At 33.1% G+C, this 25968-nt stretch overlaps 5 protein-coding genes across 9 annotated transcripts; 2 read left to right on the forward strand and 3 right to left on the reverse strand.

The window, feature by feature from the left end:
* Positions 1–413: 413 nt before the first annotated feature.
* Positions 414–1472, reverse strand: LOC130511104 (uncharacterized). The gene has a single exon (XM_057007945.1). It carries the CDS (start codon positions 1470–1472, stop codon positions 414–416), a length of 1059 nt encoding a protein of 352 aa, XP_056863925.1.
* Positions 1473–3857: 2385 nt separating this feature from the next.
* On the reverse strand, positions 3858–7516 carry LOC108849546 (squalene monooxygenase 1,2). 2 transcript variants are annotated; one of them, XM_057009951.1, is made up of 8 exons: positions 7218–7516; positions 6055–6166; positions 5777–5954; positions 5350–5518; positions 5061–5279; positions 4603–4881; positions 4234–4512; positions 3858–4148 (listed from the first exon to the last, which is right to left on the reverse strand). In XM_057009951.1, the coding sequence occupies exons 1-8, from the start codon at positions 7419–7421 to the stop codon at positions 4035–4037; spliced, it is 1554 nt and encodes a 517-aa protein (XP_056865931.1). In that variant the 5' UTR covers positions 7422–7516; the 3' UTR covers positions 3858–4034. The 2 variants fall into 2 exon arrangements, with proteins under 2 accessions (XP_056865931.1, XP_056865930.1); XM_057009950.1 differs by lacking the exon at positions 7218–7516 and having other exon boundaries at positions 5401–5518; positions 6055–6529.
* Positions 7517–12745: 5229 nt separating this feature from the next.
* LOC108849480 (uncharacterized) lies at positions 12746–13442 on the forward strand. Its single transcript, XM_018623033.2, has 3 exons — positions 12746–12904; positions 13000–13157; positions 13251–13442. Exons 1-3 carry the CDS (start codon positions 12775–12777, stop codon positions 13266–13268), a joined length of 306 nt encoding a protein of 101 aa, XP_018478535.1. The 5' UTR covers positions 12746–12774; the 3' UTR covers positions 13269–13442.
* Positions 13443–13608: 166 nt separating this feature from the next.
* LOC108849471 (uncharacterized) lies at positions 13609–15107 on the reverse strand. Its single transcript, XM_018623026.2, has 6 exons — positions 14940–15107; positions 14802–14855; positions 14615–14688; positions 14315–14432; positions 14109–14167; positions 13609–14002 (listed from the first exon to the last, which is right to left on the reverse strand). Exons 1-6 carry the CDS (start codon positions 15033–15035, stop codon positions 13924–13926), a joined length of 480 nt encoding a protein of 159 aa, XP_018478528.1. The 5' UTR covers positions 15036–15107; the 3' UTR covers positions 13609–13923.
* Positions 15108–18828: 3721 nt separating this feature from the next.
* LOC108853955 (GDSL esterase/lipase At4g10955) lies at positions 18829–25420 on the forward strand. 4 transcript variants are annotated; one of them, XM_057008865.1, is made up of 5 exons: positions 18864–18893; positions 19140–19275; positions 19812–19919; positions 22219–22825; positions 24881–25420. In XM_057008865.1, exons 3-5 carry the CDS (start codon positions 19843–19845, stop codon positions 25235–25237), a joined length of 1041 nt encoding a protein of 346 aa, XP_056864845.1. In that variant the 5' UTR covers positions 18864–18893; positions 19140–19275; positions 19812–19842; the 3' UTR covers positions 25238–25420. The 4 variants fall into 4 exon arrangements, with proteins under 4 accessions (XP_056864844.1, XP_056864845.1, XP_056864843.1 ...); XM_057008864.1 differs by lacking the exon at positions 19140–19275 and having other exon boundaries at positions 18829–18893; XM_057008863.1 differs by lacking the exon at positions 18864–18893 and having other exon boundaries at positions 18904–19275.
* The last annotated feature ends 548 nt before the right edge of the window (positions 25421–25968 follow it).

Here is a 25968-nt window from a genome sequence, read left to right on the forward strand (position 1 = left end):
GCGTGCCATTAGGCATTATCAAGTGAGCCAAGCCATGGCCTTTGATAAGGCTGGACGTGCCTGCTATAGTTTTGATATTGGCACTCTTAAGAGTAAGGTTAACAAAATATCCTTTTTCTTTTAAAATAGTGTGACTTGATCCACTATCTATTATTAGCAGGTCTTTGTCTTCTTTCATTTCTGAAAAATAGACAAGAGTCAGCACCATAGATATTATTTGGGTGAAATGATTTCTTAGTGGTTTTGTCTTGTTTGTTCTTAATAAGTTTAACTTATATAAGGCATATGTATAAAATAAAAATTTTATTTCATAGAATTGCCAAAGTCATAGAACATAGGAAACAAAGACATAAAGCCAAAGCAAAAATGCAAAGTGCAAAGACAAAAGCAACTTGATGTCGAAATCTTCATATTCAGCCACTTTTAAGGAGATCCGAAGTCTCATACTCGGCTTGATCATTCTCATGGTTTTGATCATTCTCATGGTCTAGATCATTCTCATCATCATGATGGACCCAATTTGCCACAGGGTCTTTTCCCTTTATGCTCTCCTGGTAGAGTTTAACAAGATGGTGGGGAGTTCTGCATTTGTTAGCCCAATGATTGGTCATCCCACAACGATAGCAAGAAAGTCTGGTCGAGCCATGGGTTTTGAAGTCGGACTTATACCCACGGCTAGCTTGGAGACCTCGGCTATAGCCTCGGCCCCGGCTGCGACCAAGATGATCTCGTGGTTGGAATCCACGTCCTCGTGGCTGAAACCCACGACCTCGTGGTTGAAAACCACGGTTACTTCCTTGCCATCTTCCACGGCCTCTCATGCGACCGCGGTATGACTCTCTTGGAGTCTCATCTTTTGGCTCTATGGCCGCATGTGCCTCAGGCAATGCTTTAGCACCAGGTGGCCTTAGCTCACTGTTCATCATGAGTAACTCATTGTTCTGTTCAGCAAGCAACAAACATGAGATTAAGGCAGCATAAGTGGAGAAACCCTTTTCTCGGTACTGTTGCTGAAGCAACATATTGCTGGTGTGGAATGTGGAGAATGTTTTCTCCAGCATATCAGCATCAGTGACAGTCTCCCCACACAATTTCAACTTGGAGACTATCTTGAACATAACCGAGTTATACTCTTCCACAGACTTATAGTCTTGGATTCTTAGGTTCCTCCAATCATAAAGGGCCTTTGGCAAGATCACAGTTTTCTGATGATCATATCTGTTTTTCAACTCTGTCCAAAGTTCCAGAGGATCCTCAATAGTGAGGTACTGGTCTTTAAGACCTTCTGCCAGATGATGGCGAATGATCACAATGGCCTGGTATTTATTCTTAACCGATGGCTCAGTATCTTCAGTGATAGTATCACCAAGATTTTTAGACCTCAAGAGAATTTTGGTATCAAGTGCCCATTGGAGGTAATTATCTCCGGAGAGATTGAGGGCAGCAAACTCAAGGTTGTTGATTTTCGACATCTGAATCAAATAATCCATAAGGAATGAGGATTCATAATAATATGATCAATCCATGTTCTGATTTTATATGAATGGAGATTTTGATCATGGCTTTAATATATATGTTTATATTTCCGAAATATTTATATGTATTATATAATATGGATGATTTATATAAAGCAAACATTGTCAAACAGCATATAAAATGCAACATATAAAAATGCATCATAAACATGACAAGAAAATGATTATAATTTCAGGATTTAATTCAAGGTATCTACCAGATGAATGAATACTCAATTTCAATAAGACAATATGATAAGTGAATAAAAATGGTCAGTTCAGAATGTGAGCATGATCTAATAAAATTTCTAAACCAAGTTCAATTCAATATGGATGATGCAAAAATGATCTAGAATATAATTCAATCATCACAGAAACATTTTCAAGGTTATGGACCATGATTCACAAATTTTAGTATGGTCATGTATCATAGGTTATGTCCTCACTCCCCCTCATGAACATACTCAAATTTGTGGTGCATAGTGATATATAATGAACATATTATATAGTTATGAACATCTATAATGAACTTATATCAAGACTGATCAGAATTTAAATAAAAGATGACAAACAATAATAAGATCAAATGATATCAACCTATAATTTATTTCATTTTTAATTCATATTAATGCAAAACAGGACTATAGGTTATAATAATTAAATGCTTAGTCAAATAAAATCGAAATGCATTTATAAAAATCGAAATTGCATTTATAAAATCATATCAGTTATAAAAAAAATAAAAACAGTCAAAGATATGCAATCAAATGGTTTTAATATTTATTTTATTTGGTTGACTGAATTTAATTTTTTTTTTTCAGGGAGGCTGGCCGAAAATGGCACAGCAAGGATTCAAGGTTTTGATCTTTGGGTTTTGATGGTATTGATAAACGACTTATACAACCTGCTGGAACAGCTAGTGATGCGAATAAACAATGGTTTGATTATTGGTTTCAATCCTTTAGACAAATCCGGATTTAAGGCCGGATCATATAGGAGAAAGGTAGAGCCTATTGATGGCTTGCAAACCAGGAAGGGGATTTAGGATTTCACATAACTTTTATAAGATTTCAAAAGTTCTTATAATCAAGATTCATATAGATCTTTATGTTCTTTAATAAGTTTTACAGATTTTAGAGATTCAAGATAATTTTAGAAACAATATACTTATAGAACTTTTGATTCAAGATTAACAGGTTTTAATAAGTTTTATAGGATTCATATAGATCCAAGGTATGAACATATAGTGTTCTTATGAACATGTTCTTAGATATGTTCTTATATTTTGGATTTAGATTAAAGTTTTGATTAGTTTACCTCTTCTTAACCAGGAATCTGAATGGACCACCTTGAGCAAGATCTTGAGAGCTGACCGGAAAACTTGAATCGCCGGCGGAGCAAGGCTGAGCGCCGGAGGAGCTGGCCGGTGAAGAAGAACTCCGGTGGAGAGCACTATCGTGCTGATAACGTGTTATAATATGAGAGAAGTGTTGCTGTGAAAGTTGTTTCTTTCTCATTAGCTCTTGCCACTTATATATAGTGGTTGTGACATAAGGTTTTACATCAAAGAGAATCTACACAATGAATACAAACATTGACTACATTCATTACAATATCAGACTTGGTCAAAGCTCATAAATGCTTCGGTTGAATGGGTCTTCATCTTGACAAGTCTCGGGCGGAATGTAGACGGGTCGGATAGACGGGTCGGATGTAAACCTCCTCGGTCTTGGTTATGGGCAATCCACACAATCCATACTATGGATTATAACATTTTGGGCAAACAAAAGCAATATTTTTGAGAAACTATTTTAGAAAAAACGAAAAAATAAAATTTAAAAATATAAATCTAAGACTGAGAATAAAAATTGAGCTATAAACAAAACTAGATATTAGAGGTAAATCATTTCGTGTTCAAGCTTGTATTGAACTTCTCCGGATATTTACAAAAAAAAAAAAAAAACTTCTCCGGATCATTACACTATAGCATATTTCAACCTGGATTTAGATTATTTAAAACCTTTTTGAAGTATGGTTTCAAAGATTCAATTAAAAAGTATCCATAGGTCCTTTTAATTCGAATGGATCTCTACTTTTAACACTTATATTCTATATTTTATTGTATTATAATACCATTATTGTTGTCATCTTACCGTAGAGCATAGTCGAACACACCTTCCATTGTAATCTTTTGAATCTTTTACACTTGAATTAATGAAATTTGTGCACGAACAAAAAATATCAGACTTATACAGACAAAAATACCATATATTATACAAATAAATCATATTTTTAATAAAATGAAAGTAAATTTGTCGAAAACGTAATTATTATGGCCACTCGTTATTATTTTCTTTATTGTTTTATTCAAAATAATTGTCACCCCATGCATATTCTTCCTATTTCCGTTTACAAGTAGATACGGAAAGGTTTCTTCAGTAACATATTGCAATACTATTTAACAAATCCACAATCGCAAAGATTTGTGCACCATCTATATATCGTGGTTTTCATCAATGTTTAGACAACGGTTGTAGCCATATAGCTTTTGCGATATGCCGCTGCATTTGTTGGAGACAACATTTGACCTATTCCTTCAGCCTTGAGATGAGGAACCAACAATTCCAAAGACAACTACGGATTCACATGAACCAAAGTCAATGTTAAAGTATAAAACACAATTCTATACCAAACATTTAACAGTATAATTATGACTTACACCAAAAAGTCTGAGGCTATGCCAAACACGAAGAGGAGTTGGGAACGGAGAGAGCAGTTGGCCGATGGAGGATAAAGTAATAACGGATAGATGATAGATGAGAGAAAGTGGCCTAGGGTTCATGCCACCAAACACAGCCATCAAGCCTGACGTGCGAAACCCACCACTAGATAGGTAATCAAAGCAGCCTTGTCGCATCGCTTCTTTTGCTTCGTCCGTTGATGCAATTAGCACTTGCCAAAATGAATTCCCTAATGTGTTTACTGTTGCTGACATTGGCTTCACCATTCAATTTTAAAAACGTTTAGATTTTTTTACATACTTTTTTTAATGTTCATCATTTAAGATGAGTATGTGACATATGCTTACCTTGCGTAGAACATAGAAGGACTTCATAACTTCTGAGACTTTGTTTTCATCACCGAGGCTGTCCAAAGGCTTGAGAAGACGGCTTAGAATGAGAATGTCAGATAATAAAACCATCATCCCTGATGCAATTACTGGATGACGCATGTTGAATGCATCTCCCAACACAATCACTCCCTTTTTTCTGCTTAAAGTAGCTGGCATGCGTTTTGCTTGTGTAATTTTTATATGTGATCCCTCATCGAGCCCTTTCAAAAATGTTTTGCGGAATTTTAGAGGTACCTGCCATAACATAAACGCGCGCAAAGAGACAGCTTCATCAGCCGCTTGCCAATGTTAGAATGAGTGCATGCTATGCATATCTTATCTACATAACCCTACTAGTAAGTCAAGTAATACCAATTTAATTATCTAGTCATTTTCTTCATTGATCAAAGATTAATAATTAGCCTAATCCGTACCTGGGGAGCAATAGAGTTCTTCACGAAGGACGCCATTTCACCATTAGAAACAGACGGAAGATTATTTGAGAGAAGCTCAAAATTACAACGAACGTCGGTGCTGCTGACTTGATACAACATGGCGAAGGACGGTTTAGCCATTATCAAGTGTAACTTGTCGGGCTGTCCAAGGCGACAATTCCTCGAGATGTAACCAATTTCGTACGCCGTAACCTCCGCCTATATCAAATTAAAGAACACATATGCTTATTAATTAAAAGAATAGTCTATTGTTTTTACAAACACTCACATTGTTGTCATTTAGAGAGCGACGAAGGTTCGAGTGGCAACCATCGCATACCACAGTGAGAGGTGCAAATGCTGTGGTTTCTTCCCCTGAACTGTTCTTGTATGTCACTCCTTTGACCACTCCTTTTTCTTCTATCAAAGATCTCACGGTCCCTTCTTCCAGCCGCACACTGCCAATTAATTAATGTTTGGTGTTTGAATCAATGTTACAACAACATGTCCATTTCTTGTGTCGGCTCTTAGCTCTTGGAGTAGTTTATATACTTCATTCATTAAATCACATACAAACAAATATTTATATTAGGTCAAATCTATTTTCCCATCTCTAAACAAAAGGTTTAGATGTTTGATTAAATCTTCTTGTACAGGTTTTTTTTTTTGAAATCCCTAACATACTTATTAGTAAAAAATAGTAGAGAGTTAAGTACTTTGGAAGAGAAGAGGCCTTTTGGCGCAGTCTCTGGACAAAACGGCCATTTTGAAAAAAACGACCAGATGGTTCATAAGGAAAGTTGGTGTCCACCGGATAAGATGCGACTGTTTCTTTTCCGTCCTTAAAAAGAGCTATGCCGGTGGATTTCTGTGCGTCTATTCCCTCTAAACAATCTATTTATATATAAACGCACAAATTTAGTCATGAAACAAAGACACAACAACATATGTCTTTCTTAATGTAAACGTAAATGAAAGTTAAGCAGATGCATACCCTGAAGACCGAGCTTAGAAAGCAAGAGCCGTCCTCCTGGCTGCATGAACTCACCCATCATTCTCACTGGCTCTCTCATGTCTCTTTCTATCACATGTACTCGACGCCCGTCCTTTAAAACAAGTTCTTTTTTATGAACAATACTTAGGTTCACCCCTAGGGTGAACTTATGAATTCACCTCTTTCCTTATTTCAATCATATTGTCATAAATATTAATATCACATAAATAAATAAATTATAAATTACAAAAAAAATATACTTTAAATCATAAATTCTAAATTCGAACCCTAAACTCAAATCTTAGATCTTAAATTTTAAACCAAACCCTAAACACTAAACCCAAACCTATATCCTAAACCCAAACTATATACCATAAATCCTAAATCTAAATTTAAATTCTAGACCCTAAACTCAAACCATAAACCCTAAATACAAACTCTAAACCCTAAACCCTAAATCCTAAACCCTAAACCCAAACTGTAAACTATAAACCCAAAATTTTCAAATACCTTTGGATTAATGATCATCAAATGTATTTTCAAATACATTTTAAGGTATAGAGTTCGGGTTTATGGTTTACAGTTTGGGTTGAAGGTTTAGGATTTAGGGTTTAGAGTTTGGGTTTAGGGTTTAGAGTTTGGGTTTAGAGTTTATGGTTTGAGTTTAAAGTCTAGGATTTAAATTTAGATTTAGGATTTAGGGTATATAGTTTGGGTTTAGGGTATAGGTTTGGGTTTAGGGTATATGTTTGGGTTTAGGGTTTATGGTTTAAAATTTAAGATCTAAGATGGTTTTAGGGTTCGAATTTAGAGTTTATGATTTTAAGTTTATTTTTTTGTAATTTATAATTTATTTATTTATGTGACATTAATATTTTATGGTAATATGATTGAAATAAGGAAAGAGGTGAATTCATAAATTCACCTCAGGGGTGAACCTAAGTATTGTTCCTTTTTTATTAGCTTTAACCCAAACTTAGTACACAGGAGGGTTAATTCCTTCCCAAACTATTTCAATATACAATACTATTAAGGAAAACATAAATTTACATACTATAGAGTGTTGTTCAAAAAAATAAAAATAAAGCACATACTATATATAGAGTTGCGAGTTTACCAATTATAAATGCATGGACGCAAAACTGTCCAGGCATTTTACTTACCTTGGCAAGTGCATAGGCGAGAGCTGAGCCACCCACACCAGCTCCGACTATGATGACATCAGGGCCACCGTCTCTTCTCTCCTTCGCTGCCACATTCGCACACTTCGTCGCCTTATTCATCTTGTTGGTGACGTGGAATATTGTCCAAGATATTACGAAGGCAAGTAGCATCCACAAACAAACTTCCACAAAAGCCATATTCATAATCTATTTATTACTCTGTATGAGAGCTGAAAGAGGCGGAGTGTAAATAACATAATTTATAAGGTAGTCACTAGTCAGTATGGACGCGGTGTCACTAGAGATGCCTGCCCACTAATGTCGTAGATATTTTCATAGATACAAACACAAGATACTGCACCCCACCCCCAATAATGTTCTAATATATGGTTCTCATTGGTTTGGTTTCGATTAATAAAGTTTGCAAAAAAATAGATGTATGTGACATATGCACTAGTACACCAATATAACTTTAATCACAAACTTATCAATTATTAAAACGACAAGTAAACCAATATCTATCAACACGTGAACTGTTTATGTATTTTTCTGACTTTCAATTATCGAGACGACGACAACACCAATAACATGATTTGCTGTTGGAGCAAATGAGTATGCGAGAATCAAGGAGAGGATAAGAGTTGAGTTGGTCATTATCGGTTTTGTTTTGGTGTTTATCTTGTCGAGTCTTGTGGCTCAAGCAAGCTAGTAGTTATCTATTTTATTAAGCTAAGTTTTCGGAGTTATCTCTTTGAGTTGTAAGGCTATATAAAGCCACTTGTTTTCGATTAATAAAGTACGCAGAAGGTTTTCAGATTTGGTTGCAGAGCTTTATACTTTTCAAAGTGGTATCAGAGCTCCGTTGCAAAACCTAAGAGATGGGAGATGATAAGATGAAGTTGCCGCAGTTTGACGGCCATTGGGATCACTGGAGCGAAGTGATGGAGAACTTCTTCAGAGCCAAGGGGCTATGGAGCGTGATTGAGACAAGCTATGAGGAACCGACGGACACAACAGTATTGACAAACGAGCAGAGAGAGTTGCTTGATAATGCCAAGACTAGTGACCACAAGGTGAAGCACTACCTTTATCAATCTATTGATAGGGTTACGTTTGAGCAAATCTTGGACAGGAAAACATCCAAGATTATCTGGGAGTCAATGAAGAAGAAGTTTGGTGGAAACGACCGGGTGAAGAGGTCGTTGCTTCAAAAGCTCAGAAGAGACTTTGAGTTACTTGAGATGAAGGATGCAGAGAAGGTAGAAGAGTATTTCAAAAGAGTTTTGGCCATCACGAACCAGATGAGAAGTAATGGGGAAGAGATGCCTGACTTGAAGGTGGTGGAGAAAATTCTCAGAACCTTAAGCGAGAAATTCATGTATGTGGTAGTCTCCATAGAAGAGTCTAAGGAGATTGAAAAGATCACATTGGAGGAACTACAAAGCTCGTTGGTAGTACATGAGCAGAAGTTCCGAAAACCAGAAAAGGAAGATGATAAGTTGTTGATTGTGACTCAAGGCAGAGGAACAGGAAACAGAGGTAGAGGCTACAATGGAAGAAGTAGGGGAAGAGGACGTGGTCGTGGCTTCACGAACAGAAGCACTGTGGAATGTTACAAGTGTCATAAGCTTGGACACTTCCAAAACGAGTGTCCAAAGTGGGAAGAAGAAGCAAACTATGCTGAGGAGAGTGAAGATATGTTGCTAATGGCTTATATTGAAGAAGAAGAGGACGAAGCTGTCACTGATTTAATATTAATGACTCAAGCAGAAGTTCAGGAGACTGTGAAGAAGACAACATGGTTTCTCGACTCAGGTTGCTCTAACCACATGAGTGGAAACCGAAGTCTATTCTCAACAATGGATGAAAATTTCAGACATTCAGTAAAACTGGGAAACAATAAGAAGATGGAGGTGATTGGAAAAGGAAGTGTGAAGATAGTGTTACGAAACACAACCTACACAATCAGAGACGTTTTTCATATCCCAGAACTCAAAAACAACCTGTTGAGTTTGGGACAGTTGCAAGAGAAGAACATCTCTGTCGTCTTTCAGAAAGGCATATGCAAGATCTACCATGATGAAAGAGGACTACTGATTGAAAGCAAGATGAGTTCTAATAGACTGTTTGTGTTGATAGATCAGACCAGTGATGCAGAGAGATCAAAACAACATTGCTTTCAGACAGTAGCAGAGGACGTGCCAAAGTTGTGGCATGAACGCTACGGTCATCTTAGCCACCGAGGAATGAAGACGTTACAGAGTAGAGACATGGTACGGGGACTTCCTGCATTTGACACACAGAGCTTTACATGTCCTGATTGCCTAGTGGGAAAGCAACCAAGGAATCATATTCCTAAGAAAAGCATATGGAGAGCCAAAGAAACGCTAGAGCTGATTCATTCTGACATTTGTGGACCTATAAGCCCTACTTCTCCTAGTGGAAAGAGGTACATTCTGTGCTTCATTGATGACTTCAGTAGAAAGGCTTGGGCGTATTTCATAAGTGAGAAGTCAGAAGCGTTCACTCAGTTCAAGATGTTTAAGAGAAAAGTGGAGATTGAAACTGGTAAACACATCAAGTGTCTTCGAACAGATAGAGGAGGAGAATACACTTCACGGGAGTTCTCTGACTTCTGTAATAAGGAAGGGATCAGAAGACAACTGACTGCAGCCTACACGCCACAGCAAAACGGTATTGCAGAGAGAAAGAATCGGACAGTAATGAACATGGTTAGAGCACTACTCTCAGCAAAGAAAGCACCTAAGTATCTCTGGTCAGAAGCTGCAAACTGGACATTCTATGTTCTGAATCGGTGTCCAACAAGTGCAGTAAAGGGTATCACGCCTCAAGAAGCATGGAATGGAATCAAACCTAGTGTTGAACACTTTCGTGTGTGGGGAAGCATTGGACATGTTCATATACCAGACGTAAAGCGGAGCAAGCTTGATGGCAAAAGTACAGAGTGCGTTCTAGTTGGATTCTCTGCAGAATCAAAGGCGTACAGACTATATAATCCTAGAACAAAGAAGATGATGGTGAGCAGGGATGTGATATTTCAGGAGAATAAGGGCTGGAACTGGGAAGAAGAAACTGATCATCAAGCAGAATCTGTTCTCACTTGGAACGATGACAACGTGAGTTGGGAAGAAAGTGAAGAAGAGGGTAGTGACAATGAAACTCCAGTAGCTGCACAAGACCAAAACATCGAACCAGAACCAGAACCACCTGTAGAGGCAGCAGTAGAGCCTCACAACGAACCAATAGCACAAACCAGGGAGGGAAGAAACACAAGACGTCCCCGGTACTTGAACGACTACGTTACTGAAGGTGCAGACATAGATGACGATGATGAAGTTCACATGGCTAATATGGTGGAGTTTAACTCCACAGACCCATCCACTTTTGAAGAAGCAGAGAAAAGTCTTAAGTGGAGAGAAGCTATGGATGTAGAGATGAGTTCGATTGAGAAAAACCAAACTTGGGAACTGGTGAACTTGCCAAACGAAGCTAAGTGTATTGGTGTGAAGTGGTTATACAAAACCAAACTCAATGAGAATGGAGAAGTAAGCAAATACAAGGCGCGTTTGGTAGCTAAAGGATACTCTCAAGAACATGGGATAGACTACACAGAGGTTTATGCGCCAGTTGCTAGAATGGACACTATCAGGACTGTTCTTGCGATAGCTGCATACAGAGCTTGGGAAGTACATCAGTTAGACGTGAAATCTGCTTTTCTCCATGGAGTACTATCTGAAGAAGTATATGTGCAGCAGCCTAAAGGATACGAAGTGTTGGGGAAGGAAAACAAAGTGTACAGGCTGCACAAAGCGTTGTATGGCTTGAAACAAGCGCCAAGGGCTTGGTTTAGCCGTATTGAAGAATATTTTGTCAAGAATGGTTTTGAGAAGTCACAGAATGAGGAGACTCTGTTTCTAAAAACAGAACACGGCAATACGCTGATTGTGAGTGTTTATGTTGATGATCTTATCTATACAGGTAGCAATCTCAAGATAATGGATGAGTTCAAGAAATCAATGCAAAAGGAGTTTGACATGACAGAACTAGGAAAGATGAGATACTTCTTGGGTTTCGAAGTGTTGCAGACATCAAGTGGCATTCATATTTGCCAATCGAAGTATGCTCTTGAGATACTAAGACGGTTTGACATGGAGAATTGTAACTCTGTGAGGAATCCTATGGTTCCAGGGAGTAAGATCGATGCTGATGATGGAGGAGAACGAGTTGATGAGACGTTCTATAAACAGATCATTGGTAGTCTTATGTATATTACCAATACCAGACCAGACCTGCAATTCTCAGTTAGCCTTCTAAGTCGTTTCATGTCAAAGCCTACACAACTACATGTTCAAGCTGCAAAGAGAGTCTTAAGATACTTAAAGGGGACTATGGATTATGGAATTTGGTACAAGAGAGGAGGAAGTGGAGAGCTGCAAGTCTACACTGATAGTGATTTTGCTGGAGACGTTGAGAGCCGAAAGAGCACTTCAGGTTACGTTTTTCTTATGGATGGTGCAGCAGTTGCTTGGCTTTCTAAAAAACAGCCAATTGTTACTCTCTCGACAACAGAGGCAGAATATGTTGCAGCATCAGTATGTGCTTGTCAAGCTGTTTGGATCAAAAGGGTTTTGGAGGAGCTGGGACATCGTGTGAAGGAAGGCACTATCATATGGTGTGACAACACATCAACAATCAAACTATCTAAAAATCCAGTGTTTCATGGAAGATGTAAACACATTGGAGTACGTTTCCATTTTCTGAGAGAGTTGGTCAACAATGGTGAGATATGTCTGGAGCATTGTGATTCACAGGAGCAGGTGGCGGACATTTTTACAAAACCATTGCGAAGAGAAGTCTTTGAGGACTTAAGAAGCAAGCTTGGGATTTGCTCTGCAGCAAGTAAGCTAAGTCTTGTGAACCAAGCTTAGTTTAGGGAGGGTTTGTTGGAGCAAATGAGTATGCGAGAATCAAGGAGAGGATAAGAGTTGAGTTGGTCATTATCGGTTTTGTTTTGGTGTTTATCTTGTCGAGTCTTGTGGCTCAAGCAAGCTAGTAGTTATCTATTTTATTAAGCTAAGTTTTCGGAGTTATCTCTTTGAGTTGTAAGGCTATATAAAGCCACTTGTTTTCGATTAATAAAGTACGCAGAAGGTTTTCAGATTTGGTTGCAGAGCTTTATACTTTTCATTTGCAATATATATCCGTATGGCCTCTTTGGGATAATGTAATCTTTTGAAAACTCCAAGCGAAGGGAAAAAAATATCATCTTTGTGATGATAATTTTCAAAGATAATCATTGGCTGAAAACACCCCAAAAACAATTACTTTAGGAGACCTGTTTTCAAAAGGTTTGAACCTGCGACTTGGAAGTTGCTAGAGCACTAAAATAACTATTTTATCTTTACGAGAACAATTCTGAAAATAGTGTTCAACCTACCTCCCAATTCGAATCATTGTCGGCCCAGTACTACGAACACTTATTATGCCCATTAGCCCATTAATTTCAGGATAAAGATAAGAGCTCTCGTTTGTTTATATGGACAACAAAAGAAATCAAGAACAAAGCAAAAACTTCATCAACTCAAGAATCAATAGGAAGCAGAAGATGAAGAGAATTCCTCGTATCAAATTTCCTCAGAGACATTCCTCTTCTGCTACTTCATCAGGTTAACATCTTTTTCTTTCACTACACTTTTTCTTTATATTTTGGTTCTTGATTTTTATTAGATGCCAATTACACATCACTAGCTATTATTCTCAGGTTCTGGACCAGCGCAGGGATCCGTTGCCGGCGGCAAGAGAAACGTGACGGCGAGTTCAGATGTCCCGGCGGCCCCGAAGAACATTGCTGATGGAGGGAAAGCATCACTCCAGCCTAAACGCACTCCTGTCTCCGACAAGGAAATCGAATCCATAATGGTTAGATACTTCCATTACGAAAATGGAAAGAAATAAATAAACAGTATTATTAACTCAACTCTTTTGTCTTTGGTGCTGCTTTGAATCTTGTAGTTGGGAGGTTGCATCTGATGTTTGAAGATTTGATCATCACTTTGGGCTTCTTGTCTTTTTCGGCTGGTGAACTTTATTATATGCTATTTTAATGTAAAGGAAGAACTAATAATGCAGAGAAGATGATGTGTTGTATGAATGATTCTGTTTCTCTTTGTCAATTAAAAAACAAAGTCTATATAGTTTCTAACATTATTGTCTTCACAATTTTTTATTAGGAAAGTTGCAGTATAGAGTAACAGAAAGTCAAGAATATCGAACATACTATATAATGTATGCATTATAAAAAAGATTAGGCGTATAACAATATAATAATTCGTTGTCAGATTGCACTGGTACTACTTACAACAACTGTATCTTAAAAAAACTTTTTTTTTAACCATAAGAAACCACAATTACAGCTATAAAAAGGAGAGATCACTCATAACTCAAGTTTTTACATTTCCCAATATCAAACGACTGTTAAGTCAGAAGCTGAGAAAGGGCTTGAAGCAACAAAAAATACACACACACACACATACACACACAAGAGCTTCAAGATAGCAACAAAAGAAACTCAATTTGCATTACTTGTGATTCATGCGCAAACCACCGGATCAGGTCAAACAAACAAAAAAAAAAAATCAAGAAGTGTTGAAGAAGAAGAATCATATCTAAAACCATTCAGATTGACTTATAGCTCGGTGTCGCAGAGACGGATCATGATTTCAGAGACCATTCTTCGTGCAAACGGGATATAACTGAGGCTGTACCTGCTCATCATTTACCCATTGAGCCAATGTATATAAGGTGTTGTTGCATCCAAAAAGGCTAAAGAATCCTGTTTTTGGGTTTCAATATAAAAAGCATTGAACTTACCAAATAAGTGCACAAGTCTCGCATAGAATCGCAATCACTGTCAAAATTTTGCTGTGGATCTACAGAAGACAAGAAATTGATGAGGTTTCAAGATGAAAACTATTGGGGAGAAAAAAAAAAGAAAGTTGCAGTCTTTGGAGATTTTACTAAGATTAAAAATAGCTTTGGAACTAAAACATCGTATGAGAAGGAGAGAAAGAAGATACCAAGAGAGCGCAAAAGAGAGCAAGGAGGACGCATCCACCATAGATAGAGGTAGCGTAGAAACGAACAGGGTCCAACATCATGTTTATCTGTTGCTCAGGTCCCATGAGGAAGGCTGTGCTGCCAAACAATGTCAAAGGTCAGCTAGGAACCAGTAAACATATGAACGTAACTCATCCTACAAAGGAAGGAACTTTGAGAGAAGTACCATTCAAAACCCTATTGAGCTCAAAGAATTGAAATTCGCAAAATTAAAATGTTTTAAAGACAAAACAGCAAGTGCTTGTAAGGCAAATTCATACCTTCCAATAGCGAGAACATTTCCGAATGTGAAGAGCAGTGCAAACTTGATGGGGATTGCAAACACGATCATGGACTAATGAAGAAGAAGAAAAAGAAACACATGAATCACTTATTACAGAGATTGGTCACAAAGACTCATTTCAATTCAATCTATAAGGTCAATGGATGTGTGAAATTGATCGTTACCAGAAACATGAGAAGCAAACCAGCGGCCAAAGACGCGGCGAATCCGTACATTCTCTGACAAATCGAAGGGGAGAGAGATTCAGTAAACAGAGAAGAACGAAAAAGAAAACATAGAGAGGGAAGATGAATAGGAGAAACCTGAGTTGTGGAGAGAGAACAGAGACCCTCCGATCCATCTTCAAGGAAGCTATCGTTTGTCTGTTCGCCAGACAAGAACTCGTTCAGCTTCTGCATCTTGTTCCGATGATGATCGGGAGATATGAGAGAGAGAGAGGTTGACGTAAACCAATTCTTGGAAAAAGGAAAAAAAAAAAGCTGGGCTAACCGAATTGGTCAAGTCTACTCCTAACCAATCACATCAAACCAAAAAAAAAAAGAAAAAAAAAATTAAGATTTTTCTACCCATCAAAGGCCCCTCATCATTTAAGATGATTGATCAACTAGAATGCAAAGATCAAACCAAACTCTGCAATCCTTCTTTCTTTCATTTTCTAAGAAAGACTACGCATCCTTCTTTCCACTTACCTCGAAGATGGCATGCACCTAGCAAGTAGTATACCCGCTCATGCAAAACTTTGTCGAGACGCGACGACCAAAGTCCAGCACCGACCAGAGTCGGGCAACAAACTTCTGTTTTACTACGTCTTTTAAAAGTCTACAAAACGACGTCTTCGAATGATAAATTAATGTTCTTTATTTTTAATGTTCTTTATTCCTTTATCATCTACATTAATGTTTAAAATTGTACTTTCAACAAATTGAGAAATCATTATTTAGTTTCTTAGTAGTGACTGATCTTGACTTGAGCACAATCAAATGAAGCTGAGAGTATATATGTTTGTCGGTCTTGACTTTTACAAAACCTTTGTTAATCTTGTTGTAAAATATTTTCCAATTGTTTAACACATCATGAAGTTTGGCAAAAACCTTCCTTCATTAATTTATTTTTCTTGACTTCACAAATTAAAAACTTTGCTAAACTTTTTGTTTCCTAATCTATCTATACTATTAAAGAAAAATCCCTACTAGAATTCTGTCTTTGATTTTTAAGACTATTTATATGCCATTTCTTCATTAATTTTTTTTTTAAATAAATTTTGACCAAAAATTAAACACTTGTACCTTTTAGAAACTTAAATCTTTACCACATATATTATATTCTCTCATGTATTTAAGGAATAATTCAAAAGCAAAAAGTCAAACACTCTAATAAGTAAATATCTCCTGTTCCATTAGAACACAATTAATTCGTTGCTTAATATTTTCTTTTTGATGAAATCATTGCTTAATATATATTTTACCAGAAGTACTCAATGATCATAAAAGGACAAAATATTTAGCTTAATATAACTTATTAAATATATAATTAGATGACAAAATATTTAAGGGATCGACATCCTAATTCATGTTTCTTTCCTACAATAATTAATAATATCATTTAAATCATTGATCATCATTTTTTAAGAGGTGATTATTTTTCTTTTTCAGCAAAAGGTGATTATATTTCAATGGGTATATAAATTATATACAGCATAATAATCAAATACAAACATATTTAAATCGACCAAAAAATCCATGTTATTTATAAGAGCATCTCCAATGTAATATTCTATTTTTCCTACAAAATAGAATAAAAATAAAAATGGAATAAAAATATTTCAACCCTATTTTATTTATCGCTCTATAATGGAGTGATGAACAAATAAAAATTAGACTACTCTACTTATGGAGTAAACACTATTATAGAGTGAGATATGGAGTTAGGTTGGAGCAATCCTTACTCTATATTCATTTTTACTCCATTTTGGAGAAAAAAATAGAGTGGAGTTGGAGATGCTCTAAGTCATCTATCATTATGATTATTCTTTAGTGAATCCTAAATGAGATTCGTTTAATTTTATAAATCTCATATTTCAGGTTAAAATTTATAATATTGTAACAATATATCATTATAAAATATTTGTTCACAAAAAGAAAGAAAAAAACATAAACTTCTTTTTAAAATCTTAAAAAAATATTTTTATAAGCATCAAAAAATAGTAACAAACAATATTGAATTTAAACTAAATGATGTAAACCTAGGCAGATGGTAACATGCGCATATTTCTTTTTGTTTGTCATCTACATGCACATATTAATATATAAAATATTTATAAAACAAAAACTACTGTTACCATCAATTAAAAAATGGTAAACAAACATATGTCAGCTCATTTAATTAACTAATCTAAATTGAATTACAATAATTAAAATTAATTCTCCAAACTCAAATATAGTTAAAATAATTTATTATACAATTAAAAAAGTAAATAATCAATGGCCTCAAATTTTATATCTGTTGCCAGATGACGTTCGAGATAAAGCATTTTTATTTCTTGCTCGCTATGTTTCAAGTTGCAGTTTATGCCACATCTGGCATGAGAGAAACACCAGATGTCTGGGAAACCCAATATTTTGGTTAGGTATGCTCAGTTTGTTGGATAAACAAATCAAAAACAAGATTTCTGCCATGATATGAAAAAACCACGGAGTGTGGCTTGAAAGTCGGTGACACACTAACTATTAATCTTTCAACCTCTGAATAAGTCGGTGACACACTAACCTATTAATCTTTCAACTTCTGTTTCAGTGGTCTCAAATGTAATCTAAAATTATTTTTTGTTCAAAAAAAAAACTTAACATTAATTCAAAATCTAGTTTATTCTTAAAGTCTTTGATTCATCACTAGTCCCATAAATTTATAATTTTCATCATTAAACCACACAAAACTTTTTATTTCTAATTAATTCCACATTTGCAAACATATCTGTGAAATTGTGTGATAATTTTTTTTTTGTGTTTTAGCAATTGCGTGTTTACACAAAATTGGTGTCAGACGTTCAAGTTAATGTTCCAAAACAGTTTTTATGGAAAAGTAACTAGTCTCATTTAATATTTTAATGTATCACTAACAAATATTTTAATTATTAATCTGGTTATGTTACTATTAAGACTATTAAAATATCATTACATAGCCATAAAACTATAACAATCCACCTTCTCTGTCTGTCTTCGTTTAGACCCATATTCAGTTTATCCAAATAACTATAAAACTTCTAACATAAACCCATATAATGTAAATATGCTGTTAAATTTTTTTTACTGCGTCTACGGTGCATGTTCTGAAGCTTCTAAATTAAGTTCTCATTTACAACTTTTGGGTGAGAACGCAATGCTCGGATCTTCAAAGTCACTTCGATGACTGAGCAGGCTTTCTTCAAAGTTGTGGATTGTGCAATGAGAGACAGGTTGCTGTTTTTTTTCCTTTGATGGTTGCGTTTTCGCCGTCTCTGTTTGAGTTATATTTTTGGTTATATCTCTTCATGGTTAATCTTCACTTTATCTTCCTTTATTGCTTTTCTATTGTAATTAACTGTGTTTTACAACATTGTAAAATTCGGAAAATTGATATGAATTTTAACATTTAGATTTTTTTTTTTTAGTATTTGCACTCCATGCATACAAAATTCGCCCTATTTGCACTCTATACACAATATCCCCTCAATTTTCCTCCCCCATCTTTACCATTTTCCTATCATTCTATTCTATGGTATCCCACTTATTTTAGGATATTGAGCTAATTTGATTTTTTTTTGTAACTAATTCATTTTTTTAAACGACTGCTTTAAGCCTAGAATTTGTTTTACAACTGACGCATGGCTCTTCTCCATGAGTTTTTAGAAAATAATAATAAAAAGTAAAGAAAATTGAGAGAGGAAGAAAAAAAAGGCGAGAAGGCAATGGTCGTACGTGGAAACTCAAAATCTTTTCGTGGAAAGTTCAGTTCAGGTCGTATTTTCAATGGTCAATACTAATTTAATGCCTTTAATGATAATATAAAACTTTGTTCTTAGAAATTGTCTGCCCATCAGCAGTGGGCTTATCGAAAGAGTATGTCACACAGATATTTTAATTTTGTTATTAAATTTTAAAATAAAAAAGGCTTAATCAGTAAGAGAAAAAATATAAAAGGGCATTTACAGTTGACAAAAAAATAAAAGGGCATCTTAACTTTCTTTCAGTCTCTGCAGTCTGCAGAGAAAGCTTCTACCGGTTTGTTCTCTTTGGTTCTTTTTTAAAAAAAAATTGATCCTAAGAACTCTATCGAGAGATTGTCACTAATTGTGGCCTTAGGCTGCAACCAAAATTTCTTCATAGTTTTCCGTTTTTCTTTTTGTCAGCATGTCTTCATAGTTTTCTTTTTTTATCTCTGTTCAGTATTCTGCCTGAAAACCAGCAACTTTCTTCGTTTTTCTTCCCTGCTCATGTTGTAACTTGTATTGCTGGTTATTATCGCAGCTGTTACCAAATAGGTGGTTACGAGCGATAGTTTTCAGGTGGCAAGAGGTTTTAAATCCTGCTATTTTGTTTCCTTGCCTCAATGTCATGAAAAAGCCAGAAATAGTTCCTACACGAAATAGTTTGCCTTTTCTAGGTTTGTTTTTCCAGTTTCCAACAAGGATTTTTCCAACTTGTGTGGACTTCATCCCTCGTTATCCAGTGGGGGTCTCAGTGCGACCGCCAATGACCCACTTCAAATTTCACATTTTTAACTTTTTTTCTAAACATATAATTTAGATATAGTATTATATTTAAATATCGATAGTGTTATAGAAATATGATAAAAAATTGAGAAACAAAGAAATAAAATAATAGTTAGTTTAATAATCTTCAAATATTTATCTTCTTAAATAATATTTTTAGAAAAAAATCGATATAGTTTGAGAAACAAAGAAATAAAATAATAGTTAGTTTAATAATCTGTAAATATTTATTTTCTTAAATAATAGTTTTAGAAAAAATTCTGCCAAAGGGCCCTGAAATGTATTGAGCCAGTCATGTCGCTATCCATATTTTATAGACATTTGTAATACATTTGCATTTTGTTCTCTTTTTTTTCTGTGACTGTTCTTTTTTTGCATTTTGCTCTTGACCGTTTAACCTAAAACTACTTTGTTTTGTAATTGGCAGCGTAACATAAAGGAAAAGAACAAGAAGGAAAATGGGTATAAGCAAAAAAAAGAGGGATAATTTCAGCGAATCTGGCCCCAAGCATGTCCCTCTTACCCCTATTTGCTGGTAACATTTTTGTTTTGTTTTGTATAATATTTTTTCTTTGAAATTTTAAATTCTTTCGTAAAATATTAGAAGAGAAAATGTTAAATAATTTGCTTCAGAAGATTACATAACGCTAAGAAGTTTGTTTTCCTACTAAAATGAATTTGTGAATTAATGCAGGAACCCAAATTATATAGAACGTAAAGCGTTATTGTGTGTAAACAGGAACTTTTTTTTGTCAAAATTATAAGGTTTCATTTTACTATACGATTTCTTTCGTCCTTTTGAGAAATGACTTTCATTTTGCAATGCTCTAAATAAAATTATGCTATCAGTCTATGATTTTAACATCATAACCAGGGGCGGATGCACATAGAGACTTACGGTGTCATGTGACCCCATCTCTTTTTCTGTTTTCCTTCACTAATTTACATTAAAAATTTGTAATGTCTTCATTTCGAAAATTAAACATGATGAGAATATACCATGTAACCCCGTCAAAATACTGGTCTAAAATATATAAAGGTTGTGAAATAGAGACAATTGAAATTTGAAATTATCATAAGGAGCTAGAGATTGACAACATCATAAAGATATATAGATCAACAACATCTATCTTATTAAAACAAAAATTCATTTGAAACTAAACTTTTATGTGTTATTTACTAAATATGACATTAAAATTTGTTTGTTCTTTAGATTTTCATTAATATTAATAAGGTCAAATCAATGTATATTAATTAAAGAAAAACAAAATTATTATTTTAATTCTTTTTTGTTTTAACTATTTTTCTTAACTAATTAAAGAACAAAAAATAATTAATTCACAATATCTTTTAACTGTTTTTTGTTTATTTTTTTTATTAAAATATTTTCAAATTCTATTTTTATATAATTAATGGTATTTAATAAACTATTGTTAAGTTCGCAACTAATTTTAGATATAATAATAAGTGAATATATTATTAAATTTAAAGCAAAAAAAAGAAATTCTAATATCTATGAAATAAATAAGTCATTTCTACAAGTATAATATATATTTTACTAAAAATGATGATATAAATTTTTATAAATCGGTTAGAAAATTTAAAGTAAAAATTAGCTAATATTTTATATATAGTTTTCATATTTATTATAAATACAACATCAGAAAATATTTGATATTACTATTTATAATAAATTAAACATGACTTTAGTTTTTTTTAAGTGACAAAAATATATGTAAGTTGTTATTAGTTACAATTCTCTGACTAGTAGTATTTAAGATAAATAAAATTATTTATAAAATCAATGCAATTTAAAATTAATGTTCAGCTGTAAGTAAATATAACTAGGTTTTGCCTGCACTCGCGCGTTTAAAATTTTTCAAAAATTTATAAATATTAAATACCATTAGAATAATTTTTCTAAAATTTATAAATTTTCAAAAACCATTAGCATAAATTGTTTTCATGCTTTTGGCAGCATAAAAAACTTTACTTATATGAAGCATGAAAAAACAATTTCAGATATTTTAGATAGTTTTCCTTGTGTTAGCACTTATTTTATAGTTAATCACTTACGGATAATGATATAATGAACCAACAATATAAAATATGGATGCACCAAATATACATCTCTTATATCAATTAATATTTAGTATCAATCTGAAACATATACCAAAATGAGCCTTTAATAAAAAAAATACCAAAATGAGAATCAACCAATATATCAAAAGTTAAATAATCATAAATAAGATGATATATCCTGAATAAGATGATTTAATATTGTGATCGTCTTAAATCACATGTTTAATTAAAATATAAAATAAGTAAAATTATTAATTATATTTATTAAGTATATGATAAATAAACAAAATTACCTAGACCAATGGAAAATATGACAAATAAGAAAAATTACGTAAAATTTTACTTAAAAACATCAAAATAAGAATCAACAAGCAGATATCAAAAATAATTATAAATAAGATGATATATACTAAATAAGATGTTATAATATTGTGATTATCTTAAATCACATGTTTAATTAAAATTATTAAAATAAGCAAAACTATTAATAATAATTATTAAGCATATAATAAATAAATAAAATTATCTAAAACTATGGAAAACATGACAAATAAGCAAAATTACCTAAAATCATGGAATACATGACAACTAAGCAAATTTACTTCTCAAATAATAGTATAGATAGATATAGATTTGCATTGGAATTGTAAAGCTAAAAAAGAAAGAATTTCACTAATTATGAAATAAAGTGAGTAATGCTTTAAATATTTTTAGTCAGAAACTAAATATAATAATTTCTTTGTTATTAATAGGAACGACTCGCACCAAGTAACCGTAGTGCTAGCATGTTTGGTAAATGGAGTCTCCGCAATGCAACGAGATAACTCAAAGAAACGGAACCCACGACTAGCCAACTCCTGGTGGGAATCCCTTGGTTTTTCTTTATTCAAAACCTTGATCAATCCAGATGACGGCTCCATACACGGAGCCGTTTACAAGTACAACCACTACAACAGTGACCAGAAGAACCCGCTTTACGTGATTGCCTTTCGCGGCGTGATGCTAAGTTCAAAAACTTTTAAGTCAGATATTAAGCAAATCTTTCGATGCCCACTTAACATCCTTGACAAGGGAAAAAGGTTTGCTAGTGCCAAACTAGCAATCGAAAATGTGCTGTCCTATCCCAACGCCGAGACGGAATCTGTCTGGCTCGCCGGACACTCTTTGGGAGCAGGCATAGCGTTGTTGGCCGGGAAGAAAATGGCGAGATCTGGATCACCCCTCAAGACTTATGCATTCAACCCGCCCCACTCGGATCTTCTTGTAGAGCAACTATTAGATAACGAAATGATTAAAGTCAAGGCTAAGATCTTCAGGAATTTCATCAGAACCTCCGCAGTCTCGCTCTTACATCTCCAGGTAAAAATGTATAACCTTAGTACCGGACGTAAGAAGTTAAAACTTTTGCAATACTAAGATCATTTTGTTTGAAAATCTATTTTATTAAAACAGAAGTACAAAATTAGATTAAGCCTTAAATTTACAATTTATTTACACATATATGCCATTGAAGTAATCAATGAACTTATTTTTCATATTTATTGTCTTTTTCTGTTTTAGTAATGCATTATTCCTAATTAGTTTTTAACTAAAAACATGTACTTTCCTAATTTGATTTTGACTAAAAATACGGCAATACAATTTATTCTCACTTTCCATTGTTCAGTTTTATTTTATTATTATACATAACTTTGACTTATGATAAAAATTAACCTTAGAGCTATAGCTTTTCTTAATCTAAACCACAATAAGTGTTAAATTTAGTTTACCAATCAAGTTTTGTGTTCTTTATGGACAAACAAAATTATTATATTCAAAATCCAAACAAAGTATAAAAAAACTGTTAATATAAAAAGAAGAATGATTTGATTACTCCCTCCATACGTGAATATATGTGATAACTAAATCGCCTAATTTGTTCCCAATATCATGTTTTAAAAATCATTTTTTCCTTGATTTGTGGATCACTATACTTTATCTAAAAATCTACAGATTCTGTAAATCAGAAAATTAGTACAGTAAACCTCTATATTGAGTATTGTGAATAATTAGCAAACAATTTCCTAAATTTGTGCTAACTAATATAATTGTAATTGACATGATTTTTCAATAGTATAAATATAAATAACAAAATATATCAAATATTATATTACATTATAAAAATTTAAATTTCTTTCTGATAATATATTAAAATATCAAATATTAAAGAAATTCAATAATTTTATATATAAACTAATTGTTGTAGTATGAAAAGATAAGAATACATGTTTGGACGCAGATTAGTCTTAATAGTTTCATAATTTATTATCCAACAAACTACAAACAATTGAAAACTTGATCAATAATAAATTAGATACATAAAAAGCACATTCGTGCGGATGTTCATATATAACTCCCGTTAGATTTGTTTATATGATAGTCAATATAGTGATATAATAAATGGAAAAATGACACAAAATAAAATCACTCAATGTAGTTAATATTTGGAATCATTAAAAATTATATAATACGTCTAAACTTACAGTTTATCTTATAATATTTAGTACAATTCTATATTATTAAAATAGAAGTACAAAATAGAAATACTTTTAGTTTTACCAATTATTTACATTAAAATGCCACTGAAATAATTATTGAACCTATATTTAAGTATATTGTCTTTTTAATTTAATAATAAATTTAATCATTTAATATATTTTCTTAATTTAGATAGATTTCTTTAATCGAATCTTAAACAAAATAGTTTTCCCAATAGAATTCCTAATAGATTTCGTATTAACATAATAATATTTGAATATTTATTAATAATAAATAATAGAATAAAAAATCACACATCATAATCAATTTATACAACATATAAATAAAATATAAAATAATTTATTCATAAATTATTAGTATAATTATTTTATAATATAAGTCCATTTAATTGTAAATATTAGATTTGTTTATATGATACATTGTGATATAATAGACAATTAAAATCAGAAAATATAATTATGTAATATATTCTAATTTACATATATATTATACCATTAGTAAAAAGAAAAAAATAAAAGTGAAAGCAAATATTTATACAGAAAAAATATTTATAGGGTCACGGATCAAACTATACAAATAAACAACAACAACGAAAGATTATATTTCTTTAACAAATTTATTTTAATAAAAATTATAGTTCCGAATATGTTTATATATTTATAAGTTTATTTTATTTATAAGTTTATTTTATATTAATAATATAAACAAAAAGCTAAAAACATAAAATAAATATCCGCCCGGTTAGGCGGATTAAGGTCCAGTTATCTTTACTTTGTCGACCAGGAAAGTTATAACTTCAGTTTCCTTTTTTTTAAACAACATTATTAAAAACAACTAAACCGAATCTACTCTTTTAACTTCTTTTAACGATAACAGAGTCAAGAAGACGATCCAAGAACAAGAGCGTGGACACCTTACTTATACGTGAACCCAGCAGATCCAATATGTTTAGCATACACTCATGATTTCAGACACAAAAGTGAGCCTACGATCGGAGAAAGCAAACTTGAGAGTGACGCTGTTAAAATCTCAGTTAGGAGTGAACTTTTTGGAAGACGACGAACACCATCATCACCGTCAGATTTTCCAGGGGAACCTATTCAACTTCTTTCATCAGCAGATATGACGGTAAACAAGACGGCTAGTATTAGGGAAGCTCATAGGCTTAAGCAATGGTGGGGGCCTGCAGACCCAGTGCTTAGGGAATATTGGGGAATTCGCAGGATTGGTTAAAATGCATTTATACCTGTTAACATGGATCTTCGCCGTTTGGGAACTTTCTGCTTATTTTACCTTGTTTCTTCTTGTTGTTTTTTACCACATATTTGAATATTTGTTGTCAAACCTCTTTGAAGTAATTGTACTATCTATATTATTAAAAGAGAAGTACCCAATAAAAATACCCCTTAATTTTCACTTTTATTTACAATGGCATGCCACTGAGAATTAATTAAGTTTCCTATTTTAATGATTGTTTTTTTCAGTTTATTTAATGTGTTTTCCAAAATTATTGTTGTCTTTTCTGATTTAGATTCCTTAATTATTGTTGTCTTTCCTGATTAATAAATGTATTTTCCTAATTTGAATTTAAATAATAGATTTAAACATTTAATATTTTTTCTAATTTAAATAATAAATTTCCTTAATCATATATTAACCAAAATCGATTTCTCTATATATTTTGTATTAACTTATTAAATATTAAAATCACATAACATAATCAATTTATATAACATATAAATATAATATAAAATAATTTATTCATATATTATTAGTATAATGGTTTCAAAATATAAGTTCAATTAGTTATAAATATTGGATTTGTTTATATGATATACTGTGGTGATATAATAGACAATTAAAATCATAAAATATAATTATTTAACATAATAAATAAAAAAATATTTTTAAAAATGTAATATTAACAATAATGTTATAAGTTTAATGTACATATATATATATAT

Source organism: Raphanus sativus, chromosome 4, assembly GCF_000801105.2.
Source record: "Raphanus sativus cultivar WK10039 chromosome 4, ASM80110v3, whole genome shotgun sequence".
Classification (NCBI taxonomy): domain Eukaryota; kingdom Viridiplantae; phylum Streptophyta; class Magnoliopsida; order Brassicales; family Brassicaceae; genus Raphanus; species Raphanus sativus.